Genomic DNA, 11462 nt, shown 5'->3' on the forward strand with positions numbered 1-11462 from the left:
TGGCCATATTTATTTAACAAGAGTGACCCAGCTTGAATAATAAATTATAAAGTCACTCTAAGTATTATGTCTGGGGTCAGCCCATGTGACAGCTGAAATATAGAGTCCTGAACCTAATTCTTCCAGGCCAGGACTGTGATTGTTCACTGGCTACTGGCAGAAAGTAAACAGCTTTCTCTTGTCTGCTGTAGAGCAGAAGGGGCTCTCTCAGTCCTGAATCCCTGGAGACTAGGCCAGGGTGAGCCCACCACAGCCAAGTTGATGGGAATGGTGCCCCCTGCAGAGAAGTAAAGTCTCTCATGTTCGGGATGCCAGTAAAGTGAAGGGATTAGGAATAAACTATCTGGAGAATTTTCACAGGCCTCATCAAAGCGGGATGACTAGGAACACATGGCTGCTTGTTCTTGCATGACGACGTCTTTCCTGATTTCCTCCACCTTGGCACACATTGCTTTTTCAGGTAAGTAACTTTGTAAATCTTGGAAGGGAAACATCTGATTCTCTGAAAGTTGTAGGAAGGAAAAAGTCACCTGTGACTTTGGATACCAGCTGTTATTGAAACGTAGGCCTTTGGACTTGATCATTCAATTTGAGTACCATTAAACTATGATTTCCTAAGTGGATCAATCAGACTTGGTTTCTGTGTTGTAGATGCTCGTCTTTACTGCTGTGTGGTTGATCCAGAAGAAATTCTCAAGTGCATAAAAACTTTTAATGTTTTAATTGTAAGCAATGCGTTTTTTTCCTAATAAAAGGATAAATAAAAGTCATCTGGGTTCCAAGGGATCTCTAAAGTAAGTTAATGTAAAGAGAAATAATGAAGAACAAAAGGTGCTTGTGTGAATGGTGGTGGGATTGACATGTATGTCTTTTTAGTTAAATGATCAAAACCAAGTGATTTGATATACAGACAAAAGCCGTATTACCTGTTGTGGTAGAACAAATAATGGCCTCCCAAAGGTGTCCACGTTCTCATCCCCAGAAGCTGTGACTAACGTAACTTACATGGCAAAAGGGACTTTGCAGATACAATTAAGTTAAGGATTTTAAAATGGGCAGATTATCCCTAAATTCTTAAATATTTGGCAAAATATTGTTTATAATATGTCCTTACCATCCTCTTAATATCAGTTGACTCTGCAGTGATTTATGTTTTCTCTTTTCTTTTTTTCTTCCTGATTAGTCTGGCTAAAGATACATCCTTTTTTTTTTTTTTTAACTTCTCAAATGACTCATTTTGGTTTCATCGATTCTCTTTGCTGTTTTTCTGTTTTCTATTTTATTGATGTCCACTATAATCTTTCTTATTACTTTAGATTCAGTTTGCTTGTCAGTTTAGTTTCCTAATGTGAAAACAAAGGCCATAATGTGAGACCTTTCTTCTTTGTCATTATAGCCATTTACTGCTGAACATTTCCTTCTAAATATTGCTATTACTACAGCCCATGAATTTTGATATGTTATATTTTCATTTTCATTAAGTTCAAAATAGTTTCTAACTTCCCTTTGGACTTTTCTTTGACTCACAAGTGATATAGAATGTTTTATTCCATTTTCAAATATTTGAGGATTTTGCAGAGACCTTTGTAACAATTTTCCGATAGTGAGCCATCTACCTTGCTGCCATTTATATTTACATATTTATAAATCCTAGAATTTACTTTCTATTTTCAAGTATTCCTCTCTTATGCTTCTGTGAAAAAGAAGCCTACCAATTAGAATTCAATATATGCCTAGCCATCTTTTTTGCTTTTAAAATAAGGGGCTATATGTCTAAATACTACATTCAAAAGTTACTTGGGTTAGTCCCTACCATGTCCCTTCAGTGTGGTCATGTGTTTCCTTTTAAATATGATTTGTTTCTATTGCACTAATTTTTGTGATTTTTCTCTCCATCCTTATGGCTTTGAGTACCTGAAATATTAACATGGTTTCAAAACTCAAGACTGAACCAAAAGCTATAGTCAGAGGAGAGCCATTCTCAATATTTCCTTATCCTTTCCACCCCATTCCCAACCATATCCTATGTGTAACTAGTCTCAATAGTTTCTAGTTTACCCTTCCTATGTTTCTTTTTGCTCAAATTAAGGTGCACATATGCATTTCGTTACTTCCGCTATATTCTTATGCAAAGTGGCACTTAATAGATACCTGCTTATACCTTGCTTTTCATCATTTGTAATATGTTCTAGAAGTCATTACATATCAGTTCATAAAGATTTCCCTCATTCTTTTATTCAGATGTATAGTACTTCATTGGTTGGATGTACTGAACTTTACTCAATCATTCTCTTATGTATGGGCAATTAGTTTGTTTCCAGTACTTTACATGCTGTAGTAAATAACTTTATACATATGCATTTGTGTATTTTTTGAGGTGTATCTTCAGGGTAAATTTATTGAATTGTTATTTCTGAGTCAAATATAAATATAAATGTATTTTTGTTCAATATTGCATAAAGTTTGAACCAGATTGCATTTCTGCCAGTAATGTATGAAAGTACCTCTTTTCCATACAAATCTTTTGCCCATTCTGCAATTATTTATTTTTTAATTTTTTTGTTCCCCTGTTTTTAAAGTGCTCTCTCTATGTTAGGGAAATTAGCTCTTTATCTGCAATGTGTTGAAAATATTTTCTTCTATGTTTATGGTGGGTTTTGTTTTCTGTTGTTTTGTATTTTTTTCTTTATTAGAAAAGTTGTTGGTTTATAGAACAATCATGCATGAAATACAGTATTCCCATATACCACCCTACCACCAATACCTTGCATTGGTGTGAAAAGTTTGTTACAACTGATGATGGCACATTTTAATAATTTCGTATTATTAATTAAAGTCCATGGCTTAGAGTTCACTGTGTTGTGTAGCTCCATGGATTCTTAAAATTTTTATTCTGTTACCATATACATAGTCTCACATTTCCCTTTTTGATTATATTCAGATAAATATTTCAGTCAAATTGCCTTCACCATATTGTACTACCATCAGCACCATCCATTACCAAAACATTTCTATCATTCCAAGTAGGAACCCTGTACATTTTAAGCTTTAACTTCCCATCCCCTATTCCAGACCCCCTCCTCCAACCTTTCCCTGGTAACCTATATTCTAGATTCTGACTCTATGTGTTTGCATTTGCTCATTCTAATTGTTTCAAATCAGTAAGATCATACAATATTTGTCATTTTGTGTTGGGCTTATTTCATTCAACATGATGTCTTCAAGGTTCATCCATGTTGTCACATGTATAGGACTTCATTCATTTTTATGGCTGAAAAATATTCCATTATATGTATATACTATATAAGACTCAGCGTCTGAGAGATTTCATACAAAAGAGTTCATCCTGGAGGTTATTCTTATGCATTATATAGATATACCTTTTTAGTTTATGGTGTATTTCAACCTGAAACTGTTGAGCTTTGTTTGAGTAACCTTGATTATTGAAGGCAATTGTATTAAGATATAACATTTACATAGAGCTGTATGAACAGAGAATGGACCCGTTAGGGTCCATTTACATTACATTACATTAGTAAATGAATAATATATGAATATTCATTCATCACTGTTGCCCTGCCTATATGCTCAATTTTTAATGTCAATCTAAAATAGTTTTAAAATAAACTTTATTAATTAAAAACAAACAGGGCAGTGCAACAGTGGCTCAGTGGCAGAATTCTCGCCTGCCATGCCAGAGACCTGCGTTCAATTCCCAGAGCTGCCCATGCCAAAATAACTAACTAACTAACTTAATTAATTAATTAATTAATTAATTAAAAGCAACAAAAAATGTCAGTCCAAGGCAAATGCACCATGCAGTGATTTCCCTGTCTCAATAGGCCTGTGTCTTGTCCTGGGCTTTTGCCTGTTGGTTGTTCTGGAGTTCTGTTTGCAGGAGGTTGGTTGTCCCCTCTGTTTCTAGTGAACCAACCTTCCTCTCCTGGGTGTCTGAAGCCGGCAGGCCTTTGTCCCACACTGTCTGCCTCTATAGATGTTTACACTCCTCTTGTTGTCTTATGGCTGCTTTTGACTGGAGGGCAAATTCTGGGAGGAAAGCCACCCCAGGGAGGAATTTCCCCATTTGATCTTTCCCAGCTTAAACAGTGCCAGGGATCCAGGAAGGGGCTGCAGACTAGCTCCAAAGTGTCCTATGGAGGGGACACCAAAGCTTCTCCAATGGCCCCCCAAAGCTAGATTTCCTGACCTGCTCAGCACATGCTAATAGATGGGGAGTTATATTTTTATTATGCTGATGATAATTTTATGATGTTTGCAGCTAACTTTCCCCCACACCCATGAGGAAGGCCTGCATCTTTAAATCTCCACCACCTCTGTCCTGTCCAGGGAGGCTGAAAGAATGTCTGCTGCCGTCTTTGCACAGGACAGGACTGAAACAATGGCTGCCCTTGGAGCAGGGACCCAGTGATCAGAATTTGTTAATCAAAAGCTGTGTTCCACCCCTGTTTGGAGGGACAGGATTTTTATGTCCCTTTCTATCAGTAGCAGTTAGCCAGGGGCTGGGCCCTGCAGTTGCCCGCTGCCAGAGTAGGGGATGGGCACTTGTAGCCACTGCCCGGAGAGAGCAGTATACAGTTGTTTTCCTCTTCCTGTCCTTCTGTGGATGCTATATAGTGTTCTTTGGCCTCTGGAATTTCAAAATAGTTATTTCAAACAGTTCCTGCCTATTTAATAGTTGTTCTGGTGGAAGGATTTGAGTCCTGGAGCTCCCTAATCCACCATCTTCCCTGTAAGTCTCTGGTGTTCTGTTTTGCCATAAAGTTATTATTTTTACATTGAAAAATACATCAATCTTTTGTTAAAATTATATCAATCATTAGTAGTTTTATGGCTAGTTTCATTTGCCATATTTAGATCCTGATGTTTGGGGTATTTATTCCTATGTGTAGTGTGCAATATATATATATATATAAAATTTTATTTTATTTATATTTATTTTAATAAATTTATTTTTTTATTAAATGAAACTTTTTTCTTTCCTCACGACTATATTTGTCTGATTTTTACATTAGAAATATTCTTGTGTTTTAGAACTAGATAGGAGAAGTCCATCTTTTTTTATCCTCTAAAGAGTATGTATGTAATTGGAATGCTTTCTCCCTGGAAAGGTTGGTAGGTTTGATGTTTCCTTTGTGGAAAGATTTTAAATATTGTTCAGACTTTCTCATAAGTCAGGATTTCTAACTTTTGGGAAGTTAGAATTTTCTAAAGTAGTTCAAATTTCATCCCACAATGAGAGAAGCAAGAGCAGAGAAACAATACGTCCTTCAAAATTTCATTTTTGATACTTTATATACTCTTTCATGTTTAGTTTTCACAACAATCTAAAAATGCATTTAATGATGCCAGTTGAAGCGAAGAAGGAACTATATCTGCCAAAAATCATGTAACTTTCTGAAAATAACAAAGGTTGTAAGTTATGCATGTGAACCCCAAACTCTTTTATTCTCCCCTCAATGGTATAGTAAATTCGTAAATGAAGACTGAAAAAATTAAGGAATGAATAATTAAATGGACAAAAGTAATTCATAAAGGAATACCACCTAGAGATTCTGTTGCTATAAACCTTCTCCAATACTTTTGTACAAATGTATAATTAAGTTACATTTCTTTACTTAGTCAATAACTTCAGTGGGTGAAATCACATCTCATGCAGAACTCTTTCTTTTAATCTAATGCCTCTGTACTTTATTTACAGATATTTTCAAACAACGTGACAAATCTAAGTGGCCTAAGGTAAATTATTCCCCACTAAGGTAAATTTAACTCTCTATTCTGGATTCTGATTTTGAACACTCTTTTGACATGAAAGACCTAAAACTTCATGATGGTAAAATAGAATGAAGGATTGCTATGTGACCTAAAGTATATATCTTAATCTCTGTAGGCTTGATTTTTTTCCCATGTAGCATTATAATAGTAAAATATATCTCTGAACACTAAATGAAATAATGCCTGTCACTTGGCTAAAGTCACAAAGCTAAGTAGTAGTAAAGCTCGGATTAATTCCAAGACATTCTCGGTGCACATCCCTTTTATAACAGCTACACTTGAGTCCTCCTTTAGAAATTCACAAACACATAAGTATTTCAACTTATAAATTTCTTACAATAAGTTACTGGGATCGGGGACACCAAGTTTAAATGAAAACTTTGCATCTGGGATTTGAACTGGGATTGTATAATGCTTCTGACTTTAGGATGATAGGATGAGTGAGAACACTGCAGTCAGAAAAACTGTCTTAACCAAAGCCCAGAGCACAAAAAATACTGAAGAAAGTTCAATTGACTAGTGAGATTCAGTATTATTTGTGTGTAGAAGCTGAAGTAATGGGCGCAGAATAGACGAGGGTCTATTTTTGTTATTCTTATGATACTTTAATGCTTTTTGCAGCCTCCGTGTCAAATGTACTATCCAGTGGATCCTCTCTATGAAGCAAACTGTCCTCAAGTTACAGCATATGTTTGTGCTACAAATGGCATCACTTATCTGAATGAATGTTTCCTATGTGTTGAGCAGTGGTAAGTTCAAAAGAAAATACTATTATTTTTGTGCTGCACTTCTTCATAGAATTTTCGAATATCTTTAAGGAATTTGGTCTTACTGATGCGCGATTTTGTTTTAAATAGCCTCTACTGTTTATAGAAGGTTGAGGGAAGATTACATAGTAAGGAGAAAAGTCTCTAAAATTTTTAGTTACTTTTAAAGTTGACTTATTAAAAAAATAGAAAGAAAGACATGATATTTTGGTAGAATTGTATAGAGATCATGTCTATAGATAATCTATACATTATATTCAAACAATGAATGGAAATCTGATTTTAAAAATCAATCAAAATTTTTTCAACCAGACACAATGAGAAACATGAAGAGCACCCATCAAAGTTGTTTGATAGATACAGGCACAGATTCATGTACAGATATAAATTTAGACACAAACAAAGATACAGGTGTAGCTAAGCACATCCTGCACAAAGTGGTTGTGTGGTCTTATGTGGTTAAAAATTGACAGTCAACGTCTTCCAAATAAATTCTATAGAAAATTTCATTTAAAAATCAATAATATTCATTTTGATATATTTTAGCTCCATTTGAAACTGTTTTTACAAATAAGCTTTGTGATTTTTAAAACTCTCCATGCCCTGTGAGATCTTCTTATGGAAAGAATCCTCATGGGCTTTCAGCATCATGGACCCGTCACATGGGGGAGTATTGCTGGGCACTGAAGGAAATGTGTAGGCTGCCTCCCTTGAAAAGTTAGCCCAATAAAGAAAACTGATATTCTTCAGAGCAAGTACTAGCCTCAGAGAATGACTAAAATGGTATTCAAAGGAAAAGAATGGAAACTGGAAAGTGTGGATTAACTAAATCTCTACCATCGGTTTCTAAGAAAGTTGAATGAAAACTTGTGGTGTTACCATTTTTATGTAACCATACTTTACCATTATGTAACCATTATTTTACTATTACGTAAAATAATGAAATGGCATTATCATTCCCTTCTAATGCAGTTACTGTTGAGTTGTAGGGCAGGATTTGGAGATGTCATTTAAGCTCTTTCACATGAGCCTTTGCCCAGATTTGTGGTATGTGGACAGACACCATGTAAAAAAAGCAGTGTAAGAGGGACTTGCTAGCAACAGCCTAGATTCTGGAAAATAACATTGGTCAATACAGAGGCATAGTGTGGGCTTTGGTTCTCCTCTGAGCTACAATTCCACTACTCCCCATAAAGAAGGCTCTGAGATTCCTTCAGCCTCACCTGGGGGACCAAGAATGCTGAGAATCCACAGAATAGTCTCAACAACTCAAAGCATGCCTTAGATCGGTTATAACATGAAAGGGGAAGATAGGGGAGAAATGAATTCCTTCCTCCCTCCCTTTGTTCTTGTCTTGTAGCTCTGCCACATGCACTGTGACCACTCTAGTTGTTATCTCACAGTCTAAGAATAAATGAGGAGCTCTTGTTAGTTAAAAGAGCAAAAATCGTTCAGTAAGTTAGAGTCAATATGACCACAGCTCATATCAAGCATACTCTGGAACACAGAGTGCACTGGCACCAGTGACAGGGATGGCTAAAGGACCTGTAATTTATTTTAATTCTCCATGTGATTTGCACGTGTAAACCTGGCCTTCATCCTATTTCTGTATCTTGGGGCAAAAAGAACTGTCCTGATGCTCTTTTGAGCGATGGGAGGAAAAGAGTAATTCGTTTGTCTCTGCTCTTGAAAGTGTTTTGAAGAAAATCTCTGGCAAAATCGACTCACAACCTTGACAGATACACACTTGTGAACAATTTAAATCCTTTGAGAGGATTTTACATCCTTACGTCCATATATCATAGTCACTATACAGAAAGGAATCTCCCATGCCTATTTCACACAGGGCCCTGAAATAGGGACCAAGCAAACAGGGTTCTATGAAAGAGACCCTAGACTCTATAGATGCCTGTGGTCTTATCTGGCAAAAAGAACATGTGCATGGCAAAGGTCATGATAATAGAAAACAGCATTGGTTTTGTTTAACCAAAATACTGTTTTAGTAGATTTTGAAATAATTGACAGGTTTCGAAAATCAGATTTTACCTAAAAATATAGATTTCCAACTTTTTTGAAAATTAAAATAGCATGGTACATTTGGTGTGACAAAATAAGCCAGAAACAAAAGAACAAGAATGGTATGGTCACCTTTAGAAAATGCTTATAAGAAAACAGGGAACTAGACTGTAAACTTTCAGAGCAGACATAAGTCCAGAGTGGTGACTATTATTTCTGGATTTTGAGAGGCTGTTTTATATATATATAAAACCTGATATTTAGAGATAAGAATGAAGCCAAACAGGTTGGGGTTGTTCAGAACAAGGGGTAAGGAAGACAGTGTCTATATTTAAGAACCACACATAGACTTTGAGACCAATGGAAGAAAGGTTTATTTGTTCTGGAACTGAAATTTTCTGTAGTGCATAATCTAATTCAACCTATCTGGATAGCTCATTTGAACAACTGAAACACAGGGAACCCAGAATAAGAAAGAGGCCCTTTAATCCTGAATAGATTATTGTAATGCCTGGATACATCCTAGAGTATATTAAGCAGATAATCAAAAAGTATTGGCAAAGTCTCCTGAGGGATGGGAGAAAGAATATGGAAGTATTAAACCTTATCATCAGGGAATCCCCTGATACTGTGTCAAACTTTAGGGGCACACAAATCAATAGGCCATGCCCTCGATCATAAGGCTTACTCTTGTGAAGCTTATGTAGGTAGCAGAGAAGCTTAGACTACTATGGGCATACCTAAGAGTTACTTCTGGAGGACCTCTTTTGTTGCTCAGATGTGGCCTCACTCTCCCTAAACCCAACTCTGCATGTGAAATCATTACCCTCCTCCTACGTGGGACATGACATCCAGGGGTGAAAGTCTCCCTCGCGATGTGGGAGATGACTTCCAGGGATGAATCCAGACCTGCCACCATGGGATCAACAATTCCATCCTGACCAAAAGGGAGAAAAGAAGTGTAACTAATAAAGTATCAGTGGCAGAGAGAGTTCAAATAGAGTCGAGAGGCTACTCTGGAGGTTGCTCTTACGCAAGTTTCAGTTAGACCTTGCTACCTATCATAGCCTGCCAACCCCAAACCAGGACCATTCCAGCCAATCCTAAAGAACACCTAGGGCAATATATAAGGTTCCACAAGGCTGCTATGCACTAGAGCAACTTTCCAGAAACCTACAACCTCCATATGGGTCCCTGGTCCAGATAAGCCTTGAAACCTAGCCCAGCCTCTCTAAAACATCAGATAGTTCCATCTCCCTACCCAATATTAGTGACAGACCCTTCCAATATGAAAAAGTTAGAATGACCATAGTCCAAACACCCCTAAAGAGAGGGATGGAAAGATCAGAGGTGATGGTGGAGTTACACAGAGAAGATGATATCTCTTTTAGTCTCCAGTATTTTAGAGCAGCTAGAAGTAAAAACTAAAATTATATAATTGTAACCCAGGTCAAATTCTGAAATATATTCTACAACTAATTGTGCTGTGCTTTGAAGTGTATAGCTTTTTTGTTTATATGTTATTTTTCACAAAAAAAGAAGGAAAAAATTGATTGTGATGATAAAAAAATATTTACGCCTTCTAGCCTCCTATCTTCTGGAGCAGCTAGAAGGAAACATCTGAGAGGATCATATCATATGGTAGCCCATGACAAACTCTGGGATCTGTCCTGTAACTACTTCTTGAAGAGTACTTTGAAAACTATTGCTTTTTTATTTCTTTGCTTTGTATATATGTTATATATACAATAAAAAAAATTTTAATAGCATAATAATAGTAAGCCAAGATTTGCATGCAAGAAATAAACAGGAGCTGCCTAGCAGTGGCTGCCCATCAGATGGAATTCAGGATTCCATGTAAGTTTCACTTATTCCTATTCCTGTCTGGCTCAAATAAGCATTTATGTTTGCAAACAATGAACTGAAGGAGTAGATCAGAGATATTTAAAAACTGAGCCTGATTATGGAAGTTAGGGTGAAGAGTCTCGTAAGGAAGAGAAATTAAAAAAAAAATACACAAAAGAAAATGGAATGGACAGTCTACACAGGGCTAGTTGCTTGGGAAAATATTTGGTATTGAGGAATTTTGTAATATCATTCGAGAAATTATAAAGTGGAAGAGTATGTTGAAAGAGATGTTATATATTTAGACAATAGTAAAATGTAAGGGGAAGAGTTAAGCAGAGGCTAGTCTTCTGAGAAACATAAATACAAGAGCAAGGAAAATAGACTGGTGTATGGGCAGTGTGAGTTTAAGGAGACTTTTGAGCAGACTGAATTTTGTGAATTATTATGGATAGCATTATTATTTTGAATATATTTTACTTCTTGGTAGAAAAATCTGGCATTGTAACATTGAATGCAAAGGTGTAGAGCTGCAACTTGGTTAGAGGATGAAAGATCTATCTTGAAATATTATCCTAGAATATTTTTTGAATAATTAAGACAGGGGAGGAATATCCAGACTATGGCGGTGACAACAGAAATTGAAAAAAAAAAAAATGTGATGGCCCTAAAGGGAACTATAAAAGCAGCTCTCTTTTTCAAGATTTCCTTTGAAAGATAAGGAAGAGGATACTTAAGAGAAATGTCCACTTTCTTATACTAACCTTTTTGTTCTCCTCTCCTTAGGGAATTTGGTTCTCATATTAAATTTTATAAATATGGAAAATGTGACTAATGGATAGCAGAGTACTTACACTGGCTTATTTTTTTTTTTAACTACTTAATTCTGAAAATTATTTCTCTGGGAACTTGAAGACATATAATAAACAACACACTCCTGCTGCTGAACCCTAATTTGGATCAAAATGGGAGACAAAGGAATCAAATGAACTGAGATCCAAATGTCACAATTATTATGAAAAAACAGACTGATAGATATTC

At 36.0% G+C, this 11462-nt stretch overlaps 1 protein-coding gene across 1 annotated transcript; it reads left to right on the forward strand.

Moving 5' to 3' along the window:
• Positions 1-408: 408 nt before the first annotated feature.
• SPINK13 (serine peptidase inhibitor Kazal type 13) lies at positions 409-11256 on the forward strand. The gene is made up of 4 exons (XM_077137977.1): positions 409-460; positions 5720-5757; positions 6415-6542; positions 11208-11256. The coding sequence occupies exons 1-4, from the start codon at positions 409-411 to the stop codon at positions 11254-11256; spliced, it is 267 nt and encodes an 88-aa protein (XP_076994092.1).
• The last annotated feature ends 206 nt before the right edge of the window (positions 11257-11462 follow it).

The sequence above is a fragment of the Tamandua tetradactyla genome, chromosome 20, assembly GCF_023851605.1.
Source record: "Tamandua tetradactyla isolate mTamTet1 chromosome 20, mTamTet1.pri, whole genome shotgun sequence".
NCBI lineage: Eukaryota > Metazoa > Chordata > Mammalia > Pilosa > Myrmecophagidae > Tamandua > Tamandua tetradactyla.